Genomic DNA, 17527 nt, shown 5'->3' on the forward strand with positions numbered 1-17527 from the left:
TGATGTCTAAATAAACCAAACATGTTTTCCACGTTAGCTCCCGTAATACCATCTTCGTTAGCCTCTCAAAAGGAGGCGAAGCATTAGACAGTCCAAAAAGCATAACGGTAAATTGATGTAAGCCTCTCCGAAAAAACGATATTTTACTTATCTTCTGGATGAATACCAACTTGCCAGTAGCCGCTTTTGAGGTCTATTATCAAAAGGATCTTCATTGTGGTGAAATATCTTCGTGACTGGTTCACAGACGGCAAGAACATCCCCAGTTTTGATGTTCATGTCATTGGGGAAAACATTTGCGACGCGTATATGTATGTTACGATCGGTATTAGAGCTTATTTGAAAGCAGAAGTACACAGCAATAAAAGGGCGCAGATACCAGTATTTGAAACACTATTCAGTGCGCATGAGCACTACTTTCACAGAATCAGCGGCGTCGAGAACGAACTTCCTTTACTCTTTGGACCTGTTTTGTACGTTCTTATACTAACGCGAGCACGTACAAACCCCAATAACAACACTAATGGTCCGCTACTGACTCGTCCATACTCTTCGCTCATTTTCGCGCTTCGCGCATTCATCCCTCCCGCTCGATGTACTTCTGGTTTCAAATAAGCTCTAACTAAAGCATTCGCAATCATGACATTCTTCTGGTTGAATAGTGCCTCGAGCAAATCCGTGTTTGAATTCTGCTTTGACGGAACAATTGTTTCTGCATTCCCTCTAACTTTCACGTTCTGGCATGTGATCATTTTTACAGGCTTCGATTCAATACGTACAGCGCTGATTCAGGATAAACTCTTCATTGCCAAGGCGTAGGACATTCTCCACTGGATCGACTGTCAACCCATGGTCATCAAATTCATTCCCAAAATAAAGTCATCTTCAATGTTAGCCACGAGAACCCGATGTTTCATTTTCAGCTGATCAATGTAGATTTGTACCTCTACTTCGCCCATGATTGGTGTCGACGGTCTTCAATCCGATTGTTTCGGCTATAGTCCTTAGATCTTTAGCTCTAGAGAATCCTCTATGTAGAATTGAGACCTCAGCGCCCGTATCGATCATGATTGCCGCGGAAGTTCCATTAATTTTCCCCGGTATAGTCGCCTCTAGTGAAACTTCCTATTTTCACTTTCCTGGGGCCTTATTTTTACCAGCCAGCACATCCCCTGTACTGTCTGTTTTTAGTTTTCATGTACATTTCGGTGAGGAGATCTCTGTTGTATGTTTCTCCTTGGAGCTGGCGATCGAGCACGACAATCACGTTTGATACCTCCCTGGCGCCCACACCTATAACATTCCATGATTTTTTAAGGAAGTCCTCTCGTCCTTGAACTAGACCATCTATTCGTTGTGAGTACTTTTCTAGCAGCTTTTCTACCTTGTCGTTTACTTCCATCTCTAATTCTTCCACTCTGACTGTGGCACGTTCTAGAAGTATTATATGCAGCCTCCACTTCCACCGCACGTATCAGAGCATCAGCTGACGTCTGACACCTCGATATTTGTAGGATCTTCTTAACTTCAACGTTACGTATACCGTTTTTTCGTCTCATTCTTTGTTTATTGCGTCCATTTTTTTCAAGCATACAGTTCCCGTCAAAGCTTCTTGGACATCAAATATTCGTCCGTCAGGTATATATTAAAGGAAGTTGACTTTGTCCTTTCTTGCCATAAATCATTAAGCTTCTAACTTTTTGTCAGTAATTAATCACGAATCATGATGTAACACCATAGCTACATGTTTACACTTTTATTTTGTTTGATCCCTTGCTTTTTCCTTTGCTCGATGCAAATGATCGAAGTGCCCGCTGCGTCAATTAACAGTTTAATTTCTGGAGTGTGAAAACATTTTACAAATTTCTTCGTAAATCTCAAAATTGGTTAAAAAAAAGCAAGTAGTGCGTATCTTTTCGTAATGGTATTATTTTCATCAGTTACATTAAATGCAAAATTCATTAAGTACTAAAAACAGCTCATGTTAATTGCAAACAGTTCAATCTCACAACTTGTAGCAGACACCACATAAAAAATAACGCTAGAAAAACGACATTTTTATATCAAAATGTTTAATCTGTACATTCAGTGTAAAGGATTTAACCTTGTGAACTTAACACAGAAATTTAAACACAAAATAGTTATAACATAAACTAAATAAAATAACTTATACATGAAACACGTTTACTTCCTTGATTTCTTCGACTTATGCCTGTCTGGACTGTCACCACGGCCACGCTTCCTAGAATCAGAACTGTGTGAGCTTCTCTGTTTATGTTTATCTTTCGACGGCGACTTTGAACTGCTCGACGATTTAGAATGGCTCGATGATTTGTGTCTATCTTTGTCACTAGATCGACTGCTATTATGTTTGGAACTTGAAGAGTGTTTGCTATTTGAGGAATGGTGATTATTAGAATGTTTGCTGGGAGAGCTCTTATGATTATTCTTAGTGGACGAATGTTTACTGGATTTATGATGCGCCTTTTTCCTGTCAAAAGTTTCATCAAAGGTGCGCTCTCGATCTTCTTCTGCCGCTTCTCGTTCTAGATCTGACCAATCTTTACCAGATTCTTCATCAGATCCCAAATCATCCTCTCCAGAGACGCTATCATCAGTTTCGTCTGTATCACCTTCTGAGTATTCAGAATCTTCCTCGCTCTCTTCAGACCAGCTGTCGTTGGCTGACGGTTCATAAGCTTCGTCTTCATCTTCCGTTTCTTCGTCATGCGCCTGCTCTTCTTCATCTGATTCTGGATCAAGGAATGTCCATCCGCCGTTTTCGAAGAATCCATCCGGATCGTCTGTTATAGTTTTCATAATTTTGACCCAGTTCAAAGACTGCACACCCTCTGAATATCTGATATCACAAGAGTTAAGCCACTCTTTTACGTGATCAAGCATATTCATTGGGATGGCATTTACCATCGCCGTTTTTCTGTGATAATCTTTGAAAACGAATACCATATCGAAATTTTTCAAGTGGAATTGTACTCTCTCGAAGTGAACCAGTTCAACATCTTCAAGAGTGATAACAAATGGAGGCCATTCTGTCAAGTTTACAAGACAGCCAGATGTTGGTTGAAGTAATACTGTTGAACGGAAGGGGGCACCCGGAAATCCAAGATCTCGGAACGGGGTGTCAAACTCAATTTCTTGCTTTGTCATGGCGTCCACCTAAAATAATTAAAAAAAATAAAAATAAAAATACTAATCGTAAAGGTAAAGAATCGTACCTTTTCACAAAAGCTCTTAAAAGCCGTTTTTAGTTTGTGTCTCAATTCTCTTTCAGATTGCTCAGCAGCCAAATCGTCGCGGTCGTGCATATGTTGATGTTTTCCTAAATCTGTCGTGATTTCACCGACTTCTGTGTAGAACTGAACATCAACGTGTTTTTTCTTTCCAAACATAATGGCATGTTTTAGATGAAAATGTAACAGGATAATCATTTCACCATCACAGGGTTGAAAGAATGCGTTCTTTATGTTATTGTACAAAATATCCACTTTATCTCCCCTGACTGACGTGTACCGAAAACCATTGTTGTGAGCTTCTAGAGCTCCAGTCATGCGTTTAGTTACGATATTGGGTCGAATATAAAGATCTTTCAATTTTGGATTACCCTTGTTCTGAGACAAAACCAAGGTATCTTGTTTTACCAAATCCTCTTTTTCGCGTTCTTCAGCTTCTCGAGTTTTGAATTTTCTTTGCACTTCTTTGATGAGCCGAAAAGCTGTATTCAGATTGGAAGAAGGTGGAGATATTTCTCCTGGCTCTTTGGTGTTTATACTACGGTAAGTAACTTCTTTAACGAAAGTAGCCTCAGGTTGCTGGTAGTTGCCACCTTAAAATAGTAAAAATTGTATATGAAATTAAAATAACATATAACCGACCCGAAAATTACAGGAAATCTTAAGATTTTACTCTATCCTCAAATGACTGCTTTCAGAAATATAGTGTGTTGTAAATGTAATTTCGCGTATTTCTGTATTGAATGTCTTTATGTATTCCATAATAAAAGACAAAATAGAAAAATATGTAATTATACATATCACAAATAGTAAAAGGAATCAAACTGCACCGACCTTACGAAGCGTCAGTTTATAAAGCGTTTGCAAATATTTTTAAAAGCTGAACTTCATTGCTCCCTTTTATTACTTCACATTATGTATTTGACGTAATTTGAGAATAAAGATTCTTAAGACCAAATAATTAACTTTAGACAAAACTGTAACAACTACGCATTTTGTCAGTGAAATAAAAGGATGAGTAATAGCAGCATACAAAATTTGATCTGACTCCAAAATTAGCTAAAAAATAAGTGTAACTTATGTCACTCATTCACATGAAATAAGTTAAATACTGTCGTAGATAATAGTCATTTCTGAAGCAAGCGAAAAGTTATTTTTTTATTCATCAGGTATAAGCAGATCGTCGAACCAAAGGCAGGTACAATATGTCTGTTCATGAATGGGACTTTTTCTGTTTTCAATACTACTTTCAACACTGTTTAAAAACAAAATATTAATGAAATATAAATGCCGAAAATCTCTGGGCGGTTTGCAACGCAATACACAAAATTAATCAAAATTGTGCAACTGATTAAAATGTAAACAATGAGTCACATCAATAACCAACCTAATTTTAACAAAGTAAATTGAAATTGAGTTCAACAACTTTTTACACAAGTTACTCAAATTTGTTTTTTTTTAAACTAATTAACAAAATATAACATTTAAAATATTATACATAAAAAAAACTAAAATTACCATCATTTCTTCCCATTGTAGATCCAGGATGAAAGAAATTGATTCGCAAGTAAGTATAATCGCCTTCAACTGACTGAGAAATGTTTTTAATAGTAGAAATATGGAATGGTACAGCAACACCATAAATTGGCAATATTACTGTTTCATACTTTTGGTCAACATATAATTTTAATTCTTTCACTTCGGGTACACGTGGCATTTGGTTCACATTCTTATATGAAACTGTATTTTTTCTAACTTTTTCAACATCTTTTGATCCTGACTGCTTGGCTAGACGTTCCTTTGCCTTCTCGTTCAACTGTGCGCCCAATTCTTTTTGATGTTCCTTTCTCTTTTCCTCTGATGTATGTTCCGTGCGTAGTTTAGACTCTAGGACCGCCGTCCGTTTACCTCTCCCAAGAATTTCTGGCTTTGGAGGAGATGCCTTTTCGTCCTCATTATCTTCATCGTCTGACTCATCTTTCAGGAAAATGCCGATATTTTTAATTTTTTTCTTTGAATTTGTTAAAAGTGTACATGGTTGACCTTCATTCACCATAACAGTGTCTCCAATGAATAACGCGTAAGTTTTGCCTTCTTTGTCTGAGGCATCTTTGTTTTGTAAGTTACTAAAGCCCATGTTAATATTAAAAACCATTCCCTTTTTGGCCACAGAGTTTGTTTTTGGTCCAATAATTAAAGAACTTTCCTTGAATTCGATCCCCATCGCAAAACCAAAATTTTTGGTCAAATTTTCTGTTAAATCAGGTTTTTCTTTCTTAACGTAATTGTAACCAGTTTCATACACCTCTGAGAGTTTAACGCCTGCTTGTAATTTTTTGATGACTTCATCTTCAAGATTCAGAAGAAAATTATAATTATTTTGTACTGCTTCTGTGGGGTTTACCAAGAGAGTTCGAACAATATTAGAACAATAACATTTGTAACGGGCGCCCAATGAACAAATGATGGCTCCAAAATGTAAAGTGTTTTTATCACTTACGACGCTAAATTTTAAACTGTAATTACCACCTGACTGTATAATGGCAGGATAACAGAGATCAACCTGAGAAACGTCTACACCAGACACATATTTCTTATCAGTAATGGCCAACTCTACACCTTCAGCTAACTTGATATGCTTAACTTTTCGGTCAGAGTCAATAATCTCCATTATCTGTTCTTGCAGGTATTTAACAAAAACATCGACACTCACCATGCATGCTTTTTTAATTGTTACAATTTCTGAGTCCTCTTTTGGTGACATTAAATAAGCAACAGCAGCACTTACATCTACTGTCTGGAAATTGACACTTGCTAGGGCTGCTCTCCAGGCATCCATAAAAGCACCTGGATAATTATCTTTTGAGAACACACCAATTGTTTTACCACTTTTGCTCTCCTTGATAGCATCAATAAGAACTTTAAAATTGGCCTCATCGCTTGTGCGATCTCGTACATGCAAAGATAATTGTACAGCACTCTCATCTTTGCTCTCTGCTTGTCTCAGAAAGTCTATCTTTTTTTTACTGGCCAGGAAAAAGGCTTTCTTCTCCGTTAATACCATTATGGTGTCTGTGAGTTCGTAGCCCAAGAGCCATGTTTGTAGGGCTCCAGATTTGCTGTAAACTACTTCTTCATCCACACCGACGGCCGTAACCAAAGCATCCATCTTAGAAAAGCCATTTTCACCTTCAGATTTCTGCCAAGCAGTGTATAATTTCTTCAAACGCCGGTGAAAAGTCTCTTTATCCAAATTTATATTCGCCATTTTCGGTTATTTTTGCAAGAAGATCCACATTTAACACCACACAAGCACAACGGCGTTAGTTCAACATGGACATTTGCACGATTTGCGCATAAAAAGCGGCAACTGAAATGTCAACAATACGTCAATGTTACCAGCACTGCCAACAATCGCCTAAATTCTCTGTTTGGACAATATTCCCCTAAACCATTTTCAATTTTACAAGAAGTTTAAGGATAATACATGTTTCAAATTATATACGCATTTAAAAAAGATATTTATTTTTACTAGTTTTTAATTAAAATTTCAAAATAAATTTTAAAGACGGTCACATTTTTTCAAGGTCATGCATCATGATTGCCAACAAAATGGAATATTATGTCACTACAATTTTTACAATAGTTTTTGGTGTTTGATGTCGTTATTTGACAAAATACATTTCATAAAATTGCCTTATTTTAAGAAAATTCATGGTTTAACGGAAAATATTAGAGAAGTCAAATGGCTTTTAGCCGCATGTTTCGCTTAAGCGAGCTGTGGTAGGGTGTGTCCTAACCTTACAATGTGTCGGTTTAACCTTCAAGTTGCAGTTCTCCAAGAAATGCTCTGTTCAAGAACTGCAATTACGAATTCTCACCACCTAAAAACATACGTACCTTTAGAAGAGGCCGTAGCAATAATGATCAACCAAAACCTAATATAAACAGTATTGAAACACCATTTCAAGATGTTAGTCTTGGAACGTCCCAGTTAAAACCCATCAATCTTTTAAAGCCATTAGGATTTACAATTGGGGTAACACGTGTTGTCTGATGTATGAGATTATTATACAGTCTAATTTTAGTTTAGTGCTGCTTGCTTTGTAGGCGCTACAATTTGGGAATATGAAACAATGAGGGCACATGCAAAAAAGATGTTAAAAAAACCAGTAAGGTTGTTTAAACGCCACGCAGAAGACTTACATTCTAAATCTGTAAGCTCGTATGCACTTGTACCACCACAATTTGTGTATTCTGTCCTCATTTCAGAATATGTTTGTTAGGGAAATTAAAGAAAAGTGGGAAAGTTTAACTCCTGGTGAAAAAGTTTTTGTGCCTATTTGCGCCTTGAATGTACTCGTCTTTGGAGCGTGGCGAATACGTAGCCTTCAACCTTTTATGTTACGCTATTTTTGCTCAAACCCAGGAAGCAAAAGTGTTTGTTTGCCTATGATATTGTCCACTTTCAGCCATTATTCTGGATTCCATCTCCTAGCTAATATGTATGTGCTACATAGTTTTAGCACAGGTACTCGTTTTAATTGTTCAAAATTTTATATAATTTTTTGTTGTTAAAGGAGCTGTTCACAGTCTGGGTAAAGAACAATTCTTAGGTCTTTACTTAGGTGCTGGTGTGATATCTAGTTTTACCAGTTATGTTTATAAAGTAGTTACTAAACAACCAGGGCTCTCTTTGGGAGCAGTAAGTATCTTTTTAATATGGTAATTTTTTTCTTTTCTTTGTTTTTAGTCTGGTGCTATTATGGCTATTTTGGGATATGTTTGTACTCAATATCCTGACACCAGACTAGGCATTATTCTGGTACCTTTATTTACATTTAGCGCAGGAGCAGTAAGTTGTGTTATAGTATTCTGATAGTGAATAGTTAAAGTTTTGTTTTTTATAGGCAATTAAAGTCATTGTTGGTATAGATACAGCTGGAGTATTAATGGGATGGAAATTCTTTGATCATGCTGCACATTTAGGAGGTGCAGCGTGTGGAATGTAATTATAATTACTAATTTTTTTGTAGTGAATTTAATAAATTTATTTCAGTATCTGGGCACTGTGGGGTAACCAGCATATATGGGCTAAGAGAGAACCAATATTAGAGTATTGGCATGAATTTAGAGGATCAATAAAATGAATAATTAGATGTGAATATTTTTATCAAAATGTATATAAGGATTTAATAATTATTTATTAAAAGTTCAGTATTTTAATATTTAACAAAAAGAAAACATTCCCGAGTAGATGGCGCTTCTTTACTTCTGCAAAAATTCCATATGGTGTTTTACGTGTTCGCCAATAAAAGTGGAAATATAATAGTAGCTATGATTATAGCCTTCTCGTTTGTGAAAAATTACTGGTACATGATTCAGTTTACAAGCTTCAACCAAATTTTCAGGCAAAAGTTGCTTTGCATTTAAAAAGTTGTCTTCTGAACCCTGAAAATGAATTTTCATTGCTATAGCTTCCTTTTAAATTTTTAACTAACCTGATCAATCAGAAGTTCAATTGGAGGTCCATTGTAGTTTTTTACTAGTTCAGTAGCATCCCATTGTGCCCAACCACCAGATTCTTTTGGTCCTAAATACCCAGTAAATGCTTTAATACCCCATGGACATTCAGATGGATTGCAAATAGGCGCAAATGCAGACACAGACTTATATAAACCAGGATTTTTTAAAGCACATATCAAAGCACCATGTCCTCCCATACTGAAAAAATTTACAATTAAATTCGCTTTGCCAATTTATTCCACATACAGCAGTACCTATGGCCCATAATTGATTGCTTGCCCTCAAGTATTGGGAAGTTTTCACCAATGATTTGTATCAACTCAGAGGTAACATAACTGTACATTTTGTAATTTTTTTTCCATGGATCCTGTGTTGCATCCACGTAGAACCCAGCTCCCACTCCAAAATCCCATGATTCAGAGTCCCCAGCAATATTAAGATTTCGTGGAGATGTATCTGGATTTACAATAATTACACCATGTTCAGCTGCATACTTCTGTGCCCCGGATTTTTCAATAAAATTAGCTTCTGAACAAGTTAAACCCGACAGCCAGTAGATCACTGGTAATTTTTTCTGTTCTGCTTGAGGTGGAAGGTAAACACCAAATTTACTGACACAACCCAAATGTTTTGATTCGTGTGAAAATACTTTTTGAAAACCACCAAAAATTTTGTTGGAAGATATTTCAGTCAAAGCACCCATCTTTAGGATATATTGCAAATGTTTAACGATCGTTTTCGTAAACAGATAGAATAATGCTATTCTGACAACAAATGAAATTATCAGTCTTACAGTTCTATTAATAGCTGAAGTGATAGGTAAGTATTCGTAAAAATCTTCAAAAACCAGCACCAATCCGACCAAAATATATTCAAATGTCACAGGTCAATGTCAAGATTGTCAAATATCAAGTGGCAAATGAAAAAAAAAGCATAAAAGCATGGAAACTACTGTCAATCTATCAAATGACGTCAAACAAGATCCGATTGTGTTGGAGGGGGGTGGGGTTAATTAGTAGATTAGCAGTACTCAGTAGGCAACAAGTAACTTACGTTAACGGATAACGTTACGTTTTGTTACGCAGTACTCTTCACTCTTGTAAAGTGTCGTAGGTTTTGTGATTCATGTGTGATTCCACCAGAGATATGTAAAAGACTAGATACAGATATTTAATGTTCTCGTGGACATGCGTTTAGGCCCAAGATGTCAGTGTACGTTTATATCTCCCTCTTTTTCTCTAGCACGTACAATGGTAACCCGATATCTGAAGGTCTCGCTCTGTACGGCGCAACCAATCAGTTGGCGCAACGTTTGTCGTTGATGCCGTTCTTGTGTTTGTGCCGGTCCCTGTCAGACCAATCAGACTGTGGGTGGTTATAATTATTTATAATTGCCGCCACCAGAACGGGCCAATAACAAGACAACCACCTTTTAGAGAGTGATGGATGTAGCCTACACTTGGCAATCCATAGTACTGGTGCTGATGTAGAAAAGGATAGGCGACACAAAGTATTGCTACTCTTAGATCATAGATGTTGGCCCTAGATCGGGAAAGCTATAACCGCATCTGTCTTTTACATATCTCTGGATTCCACCAATCTATACTGCTGTACGCAGTAGCCCATTGCCTACAACCTATTGTATATAGATATAGCCTAGATTTCAGTGAATGAGAAGAGGTGGAGAAAAGTCAGTAGGTCATTCTGTAAGTAGGCAAAAATGTCATTGACGTCATGTAACGTCATGCAATTTTGACAGTAGAAGTTAAATCATATTTCTTTCAATTAAAATTCAGCAGAAGTTGTAATAAGCAAGAAATAAATAATGGATGTATCTGTAGAATTGTTTTGGTGTTCCTCATGATATTTTCATATGTCTGTGTAATGATTCTTAACACGTGCTGAGCATAACCTTACATCTCTGAAATGACTTCAGGAAGTCCTTTTGCGGGTAGGTTTATATATTGAATTAATTATAACAAAATAAATAAGAGGTTATTTAGTTCGCAGTTCCAACGGTATTGTGTTAAGAGTTGGTCCACCTCAGTTACAGGATCTTGAAAAATATGGCACTGTTCAAGGTAGAACATGTAGAACTATGTTGTTCAGCCCAGATGGATCCTATTTTGCCTATGTAAATGGTCCAGTGTAAGCAAGTAGTCTGTTTATTCCTTTTACTTCATAAATTTCATTACAGACTTAAAATAGTACATACAGATAGTTGGGAAGATGTAGCAGTAATTGAAGGCGTTAAAGCTCATCATTTGGCGTTCTCCCCCAAAAGTACTTTTTTAATGAGTTGGGAACAGTTTTATACAACCAAGGAAGATCCACAAGGCAAACCAAACTTAAATATCTATAAAAGTGAAAATGGAGAACTTGTAAAAAGCTTTGTTCAGAAGAAACAGGGAAATTGGTAATTATTTGAAAGTATTTCTTAATTGCAAGTGTTTATACTTTATTTAATAATAGGGAGCCTCAGTGGAGCTCTGATGAGAAATTGTTCAGTAGAATTGTAAACACAGATGTTGTCTTCTATGAAAACTTGAACTTTGACAAAATTGTAGCTAGAATAAATTGCTATAAAATAGCTGCATACAGTTTATCACCAAATGTGGGAACTTATTTTACTCTCTGCTATGTACCTGGACAATCAGGTCAACCATCTTTTGGAAAGTAAGAACTATTGTCTAGAATTTCTTTAATTAAACATCAATTTTTAGATTATTCAAATACCCGAGCTTTGATAGTCAACAATCAATAGCAAGCAAGAGTTTTTTCCAAGCAGACAAAGTAGAATTTTACTGGAATTTAAAAGGAAATAATGTTCTTCTACTTACTTCAACCGAAGTAGATAAAACTGGTGGATCATATTATGGTAAACAAGGTCTACACTTTATGAGTCTAAATGGACAAACTGCAATGGTTACTATGAGTAAAGAAGGACCAATTTACAGCGTTGCTTGGTCTCCCAAAAACCATGAGTTTTGCGTCATTTATGGATTTGTTCCAGCAAGAGCAACAGTTTTTAATTTGAAATGTGAACCAGTTTTTGAATTTGGGACTGGCTCTCGAAATTCTATTTATTACAACCCACAAGGTAACCTGGTGTTGCTTGGAGGTTTTGGAAATTTGCGTGGACATGTTGAAATATGGGACACCACTAACAGAAAATTAATAGGTAACATAGATCAAACAAATTTTCTCGTACAGTATGGAACTTAATGTTTCAGGTAGTTGTGAAGCTGCAGATTCAACACTTTTGGAGTGGGCCCCTGATGGGATCCACTTTTTAACAGCAACAACAGCACCAAGACTAAGAATTGGGAATGGTTATAAAATTTGGCATTATTCTGGAGCTTTGTTGCATGAAAAACAGATGGATGCACAAGAAGAACTTTATGAAGTGTGTTGGAAGGTTGTATTTAGATAAAAGATAAACACGTTTTGCTTACTATTATTTTTTTGTATGTATATTTAGAACTATCCACGTCATACTTTCAAAGAACCTGCTATTAGTTCAGAAAAAATTGAAGGAATAGCTTCAAGTCAGCCAGTAGCGTCCAAACAAGCTTACAGGCCTCCTTCTGCTAGGAATCGTCCAGCAATTCGTTTTAGTTTGGATGATGATGAAGAGCAAGCACACAAACCAGGTACTTCTAAATTACACATAAATAATGAAGTATTTTTACTAGCATTTTTATAGGCTCTGATTCTCAGAGTAAAGCATCAATTAAACAAAAAAAGAAGCGTGATGCAAAAAAAGCGAAGAAACTTGAGGGTGAAGATAATAAGGAAGCTTCTGCTCCTGCGGTTGTTAGTTCTGTACAAATTGCATTAACTGGAGACCCAGAAAAAGATAAGAAGTTGAAAAATATCAAGAAGGTAAGCTATTGTATTTTTTCATAAATGATAAAAAATGTACATTTTTAAACAGAAATTAGATGCTATTGAAAAACTGAAGGAGCAACAGGCGCAGGGAAAAACTTTGGAAATCAATCAGATTGCAAAAATTAAAGGAGAATCTGATTTGCTGAAGGAGTTGGAACAACTTCAGATATAAACCAGAGTATGACTATGTATAAAATCAAAAATGGTTTTACTATAATAGCAAGGTTGTGTTAACTTTCTATCAAAAAAGATGTTTTTGTTGATGTGAGTGAATTTACTGTCTTTACTTTTTACAACTGCAACACCTAAAACATTTGCAATAAAACCAGTCAAAAGTAGGTAGTGTTCTTTATTCTAAACTTCAATACACAACAAAATAATTATTTAAATATTATAGTACAAAATTAATCTTCCCATAACAGATTCTAACTAAGTTTAATGTCTTTGGCGTCTAACACAGATAAACGAATCGCCACTGCTAATCACGTATTACGTGCCCTGTATGCAGTATCTATTAGTACAATAAATATTTGTGCTGGATGGTCTAATACAATTTAGTATTAAAAACAGCACATTACATTCTATCTACACATTCATAGAATTGCAATAGGACCAGTCTTAAAAGGATTACATTTATAATAATTAATTTAATAAGACGAAAACCCTACACATTTTAAAATTTATCACAGAAAAATACTTTAAATCCTCAAATCTTAGATCTAGAAATTATTTGTCAGTTGACATAGTCTTCATTTGCAACAACGATATGTTCATAACTATCAAGGTTCTGACTAACATTGTAAAAATATGTCCAAAATATATAATTTTGATATCAAAAATTTTTTACAAAGCTGTGCGTTCGTCGTAGACTATAACAGCCTCGTTGTCGACAAGAGAGTCCGTGTCCTTGTGAAGGAATTGACTTCTCGATTTACTTAGGGCTATTATCGCAGCTTCATCGTTGCGCATTCGATTTTTCCGTTTTTTGCTAAAGTTAACCTAGAAAAAATATTAATATTACAATAACTTGGCAAGTAATAATATAACATGGTCAGGACACAAATCCTTTAAATTGTGCGTGTTAAGTATGTCTGAATTGTTTGTATAAACCAAGATATAAAATTACTAATCATAAATATACACACCTTAGCATATAAATCATTTAAGTCGTCTTCTGTTGATAATGGTCTGGGCTTAGACCTAACCCATGCTGGTAAACTTCGAGTTTTTAACGTGGGTTCTTCAGAGTTTTGCTCATCTTTGCTTCCCACTTCATCTAGAACTGAATTTCATCAATTAAATAAATGTGAATTATTATTATATTGGCTACATTTATTTTAAGACTGTAATCTTTCAACTCATATATTTTATTTTTATTATTTATATTATTTTAAAACACATAATAAGGTCGATTTTTGCTATCACGTTTTCAACATATTTTATTTTGTTCTTTTACTCCACTGGGTTTATTTATTTTTTATTTCAGAGTAATGCGGGCGATTCTAAAACTCTTAGAGTTTGAAATGCAAGTAGTTAGTAATCATTTTCATACAGTAGAATCACATAACAGGGCCAAGAAATTTAAATTTTGGATTTCCTTATCACAAACTGTAAACTTTTAACGATAAACGTCCTGCATATATTTTACAAGTGTAACATGCGCTTGCAATCAATTGACTATCTGTATATACATCTATATTTTTTTTTTCATCGAAAAACACGCATCCTTTAAATACACTGTCAAAAGTACAACTGTATTTAAACAAAAATACTTTCCGTCTATTGCGCGCCTCGCTTTCGTTCGGTAAGTAAAAGTTACACTTGCTCCTCTTAACTCTTTTAAAATTAAAAATCTAAAACTTACTACTGCTAGAAGCGTACTGCATATTCTGTGGTGAGAATTCTGAAATTTCAGGCATCGGTGATTTTGGTACGATCTCGCCGTTTGTAACGACAGAAGGACCCAGTTGGACTGGTTGACTTACAGGCCGCTGTCTTCTCGTTGTGTTGGCTTGTGCCTGTAATTTTCAGTAATAATTTAGCTCTTAGTTATAATAATACATAATAAAAACTAAACCATGTAAGAATCTCTCTATTAAAATAGGTAAGTACTTTGATATTAATTCCATTAACCAAAATAACTGTTACTTACATTTTATAAAATAACACTTACGGTTTATGAATCCGTCTTGATTTTATTGTATATCAATATTTTACAGTTTAACCTGAAATTTTGCAAACATTTTAAGGTTATCGTGAGTATGGTAAATCGATAATCAAAATGTATCCCTTTTTCCCCTCTCAAAAAATTGATTACGTCATCTCCAAATTTTGCCAAATAAATCCTATCGAAGTATGCAAAACATTATAAGTTTATATTTGTGGTTTCTCAATGCATTCATATTTTTTAAATTGGTTATATAAGGTGACACAAAAAAATAACGAATAAGGCAATTTATTTTATTGATCAAATCAATGCATGTATGTATGTGCCCTTGCTAAGATATTAATGATGTCATCATAAAATTTTGTAATGAAAAAACTTTATTTTCTTGTGCAAATAATGCGAAGGTCGCGGGTTCTATACTCTTATGGGCTACTTTTTTTCTTGCACTGTGATTGGTATTATATCATCTTAAAAAAAAAAAGATTTGTTTGAATGTATGCACTTCAGAGACGAGGGAGGTTCTGTTTAATGACACGAGGCCAATTTCTTTCTTTAGACATGTTGTTTCGCTCTAACCACTGTATCATACATCACAACGTGATAATGGATAACACTACTATTAGAGAGTAATAAATCTATAGATATGTACCTGTAAATATTATATTGTAGGTGTATAGTACATTACCTATACGATTATTTCTCGTGACGTTTTTTTTTTTAATTTAAAACCATTCTACTCAGGTCTTTAAGATCTAAATATTGATCTTATACCTTATGTTCACTTAATGAACCATAAATGAACGCGCATGCATGTGTGTATGACTGTATGTACATGTAGATAATGACTTTATGAGGGTTCGTTCACGAGTAAAGTTCCTAAATGTTCGATTAAAAACTTACTTGTGACGACGATCCTGGATGGCTGCTGCTCCTCGGCACCGGACAAACTCCAGGACATTGAGTACACTGGGGTCCTCCTATCATTCTATTGGTGTACCATGGATTTCCCGGAAGAGGTGGCACAAGCCTATTACTGTAACCCCATCCACAGTTCTTCTGCTCGGCATAAACGGCAGTTTGACTAGGATACGCTGGTGATACTACAGGAGGCACTTGGGTACCACTCGAACTCCCATCCACTTTACGAAGACCTGCAATAAACAGAAAGGGGAAATTAGCAGATTTCCAGTTATTACTGCTTTCGCAGTTTTCCGGAAATAACGTTCGATCGGATATTTAACTTTTAATTTCCCAATTACTTACAGTAATGTTTATCCCGACGCGGCATGATGCAATAGCGATACAGAAGGAATGCGCACAGAAAACAGACAACTAATGCAGCTCCACAAAAAACCGCGGCCAAAACGGGAAGACGTTCTGCTGAAATTCTCCAGCCTCTAGAAGAGGCGGTCGGCTCAGGCCACATGCTTGCCGTCAGTGTGACCCACTGCTGTTGCAGCACGTGGCCGCGGGGGTCGCTCTCCACCACGTAGCCTTCATCTCCTATAAAGAAATTCGTTCATTAAGGAGAGTTGTTTTTTGGTTAAAATATATTTTTGCAACTTGATTCAAAAAGTGAATTAGATTGTCTATGCGGAACTGTGACAACTTCCCTCGCCTTTAAAGCACAATTATCAATATTGCTTTGTTTACTTTTTTTAAAGTAGGTCTTCCGTTTCTGCCTGTTCGTCTGCCGCGTATCTGCGTCGATTTTTATTAAATAGATTCGAAACTACCGGACCAACTGTTGTCAAATTTTACTTGTATGTTAGGTAGGAATATTGGGTAGATGGTATAATGCTAATCACAATGTGTCTAATCATCTCCACCAATAATCACCTCAAAATTTGGCTTAGTAAACGCCATTTAAATTTTATTAAATAACATACTCCTCTACTTGGGGTTTATGAATCCTTCTTGAGTTTTTATTTTAGGCATTCAAATTATATAACAACATTTTACTGATTGGTAGGTAACTATTTTTCTTTAATCGATAGGGGTTAGCATAGCATAAATAAAGCTTCGCACGATCAAATTTTATAATTTTTCGAAGAGGCTAGATTTGTTGAACGGTACTTAACTGATAATGGAATAATTTAGTACTGATAAATTTAGGCTTTCACAAATTTTTTTCGGTGTTTTGATATTTAATACAATGGCAATAAATTATGACATAATTAATAAAAGGCTTGTTAAAGGGTGTTAAATTGCAAATTTCCATGGAACGACTTAAATTCATAAATCTGATTGCGTGTTTATTTTTAACAACCAATAAATTTTAACACATTTTTCACCAAAGTAAAGTTATTTGTTGCATCATCAATCGTCAAACCCAAATTCCCGATGTATATATGTATAATAGTGTATAGGTACTATCTACAGATATTTTTTGGTGGCAAAACAAAGTACTTTACATTTATCGGGATTTTATTTTAAACCTAAGCGAAATGAAATGACAAACAGGTTGCCAATTCATGATTAACTACATAATGTTACATACATTTTCAATATCTTTCGGATTAAATTGTAGCCTTGAGTATTATTTGCATAAGTACCTATGCCTTTTAGTTTGACTTGGTAACATAATGATTATGTTATAATAAAAATAAGAAATAGAAGGTGTTATTTCATTCTTTGTTGGCATTTTTTGTTAGAGAGATAATCTGAGAAACGACTACAGTAATTGCTTTGA

At 35.3% G+C, this 17527-nt stretch overlaps 5 protein-coding genes across 10 annotated transcripts in view; 2 read left to right on the top strand and 3 right to left on the bottom strand.

Moving 5' to 3' along the window:
- Positions 1 to 2055: 2055 nt before the first annotated feature.
- Positions 2056 to 6618, bottom strand: LOC135122179 (FACT complex subunit spt16). The gene is made up of 3 exons (XM_064046391.1): positions 4770 to 6618; positions 3237 to 3844; positions 2056 to 3177 (listed from the first exon to the last, which is right to left on the bottom strand). The coding sequence occupies exons 1-3, from the start codon at positions 6517 to 6519 to the stop codon at positions 2185 to 2187; spliced, it is 3351 nt and encodes a 1116-aa protein (XP_063902461.1). The 5' UTR covers positions 6520 to 6618; the 3' UTR covers positions 2056 to 2184.
- A 273-nt stretch (positions 6619 to 6891) lies between these two features.
- On the top strand, positions 6892 to 8463 carry LOC135122354 (presenilins-associated rhomboid-like protein, mitochondrial). Its single transcript, XM_064046545.1, has 8 exons — positions 6892 to 7034; positions 7086 to 7290; positions 7340 to 7468; positions 7524 to 7782; positions 7832 to 7956; positions 8005 to 8106; positions 8162 to 8259; positions 8311 to 8463. Exons 1-8 carry the CDS (start codon positions 6997 to 6999, stop codon positions 8399 to 8401), a joined length of 1047 nt encoding a protein of 348 aa, XP_063902615.1. The 5' UTR covers positions 6892 to 6996; the 3' UTR covers positions 8402 to 8463.
- On the bottom strand, positions 8437 to 9679 carry LOC135122384 (S-formylglutathione hydrolase). Its single transcript, XM_064046565.1, has 3 exons — positions 9032 to 9679; positions 8753 to 8975; positions 8437 to 8702 (listed from the first exon to the last, which is right to left on the bottom strand). Exons 1-3 carry the CDS (start codon positions 9478 to 9480, stop codon positions 8520 to 8522), a joined length of 855 nt encoding a protein of 284 aa, XP_063902635.1. The 5' UTR covers positions 9481 to 9679; the 3' UTR covers positions 8437 to 8519.
- A 218-nt stretch (positions 9680 to 9897) lies between these two features.
- On the top strand, positions 9898 to 13006 carry LOC135122321 (eukaryotic translation initiation factor 2A-like). Of its 5 annotated transcripts, XM_064046533.1 has the most exons (11): positions 9898 to 9989; positions 10214 to 10483; positions 10537 to 10728; positions 10781 to 10925; positions 10975 to 11193; positions 11250 to 11453; positions 11501 to 11958; positions 12011 to 12195; positions 12259 to 12430; positions 12484 to 12662; positions 12715 to 13006. In XM_064046533.1, the coding sequence occupies exons 3-11, from the start codon at positions 10704 to 10706 to the stop codon at positions 12838 to 12840; spliced, it is 1713 nt and encodes a 570-aa protein (XP_063902603.1). In that variant the 5' UTR covers positions 9898 to 9989; positions 10214 to 10483; positions 10537 to 10703; the 3' UTR covers positions 12841 to 13006. The 5 variants fall into 5 exon arrangements, with proteins under 5 accessions (XP_063902603.1, XP_063902590.1, XP_063902596.1 ...); XM_064046520.1 differs by lacking the exon at positions 9898 to 9989 and having other exon boundaries at positions 10120 to 10483; XM_064046526.1 differs by lacking the exon at positions 9898 to 9989 and having other exon boundaries at positions 10120 to 10483; positions 10540 to 10728.
- LOC135122364 (uncharacterized) overlaps positions 13002 to 17527 on the bottom strand; it is a 63684-nt gene continuing 59158 nt past the window's right edge. For both annotated transcript variants that reach the window (XM_064046554.1, XM_064046550.1), the window contains exons 2-6: positions 16099 to 16338; positions 15736 to 15986; positions 14533 to 14686; positions 13814 to 13950; positions 13002 to 13667 (exon numbers count right to left, since the gene is read on the bottom strand). In XM_064046554.1, coding sequence (XP_063902624.1) covers positions 13512 to 13667; positions 13814 to 13950; positions 14533 to 14686; positions 15736 to 15986; positions 16099 to 16261 — 861 coding nt within the window. In that variant the 5' untranslated portion in view covers positions 16262 to 16338 and the 3' untranslated portion in view covers positions 13002 to 13511. The remainder of the gene's footprint in view (positions 13668 to 13813; positions 13951 to 14532; positions 14687 to 15735; positions 15987 to 16098; positions 16339 to 17527) is intronic.

This window comes from Zophobas morio, unplaced genomic scaffold, assembly GCF_036711695.1.
Source record: "Zophobas morio isolate AGI-343-1 ecotype UQ-CSIRO unplaced genomic scaffold, CSIRO_AGI_Zmor_V1 ptg000005l, whole genome shotgun sequence".
In the NCBI taxonomy this organism is placed as follows: Eukaryota; Metazoa; Arthropoda; class Insecta; order Coleoptera; family Tenebrionidae; genus Zophobas; species Zophobas morio.

Bases quoted from the DNA above. Each gene is read 5' to 3' on its own strand.
- LOC135122321 (XM_064046533.1), top strand. From the start codon at position 10,704: ATGACTTCAGGAAGTCCTTTTGCGG. The intron at 11,194-11,249 runs GTAATTATTTGA...ATTTAATAATAG, and splicing joins CAGAAGAAACAGGGAAATTG to GGAGCCTCAGTGGAGCTCTG. The intron at 12,431-12,483 runs GTACTTCTAAAT...GCATTTTTATAG, and splicing joins AGAGCAAGCACACAAACCAG to GCTCTGATTCTCAGAGTAAA.
- LOC135122354 (XM_064046545.1), top strand. From the start codon at position 6,997: ATGGCTTTTAGCCGCATGTTTCGCTTAAGCGAGCTGTG. The intron at 7,035-7,085 runs GTAGGGTGTGTC...TTCAAGTTGCAG, and splicing joins TTTCGCTTAAGCGAGCTGTG to TTCTCCAAGAAATGCTCTGT. The intron at 7,957-8,004 runs GTAAGTATCTTT...CTTTGTTTTTAG, and splicing joins CAGGGCTCTCTTTGGGAGCA to TCTGGTGCTATTATGGCTAT.
- LOC135122179 (XM_064046391.1), bottom strand. From the start codon at position 6,519: ATGGCGAATATAAATTTGGATAAAGAGACTTTTCACCGGCGTTTGAAG. The intron at 3,845-4,769 runs GTAATTTTAGTT...TACTATTTTAAG, and splicing joins TACAATGGGAAGAAATGATG to GTGGCAACTACCAGCAACCT. The intron at 3,178-3,236 runs GTACGATTCTTT...TAATTATTTTAG, and splicing joins TTAAGAGCTTTTGTGAAAAG to GTGGACGCCATGACAAAGCA.
- LOC135122384 (XM_064046565.1), bottom strand. From the start codon at position 9,480: ATGGGTGCTTTGACTGAAATATCTTCCAACAAAATTTTTGGTGGTTTT. The intron at 8,976-9,031 runs GTACTGCTGTAT...AAATTTTTTCAG, and splicing joins CAATCAATTATGGGCCATAG to TATGGGAGGACATGGTGCTT. The intron at 8,703-8,752 runs GTTAGTTAAAAA...ATTCATTTTCAG, and splicing joins TTGAACTTCTGATTGATCAG to GGTTCAGAAGACAACTTTTT.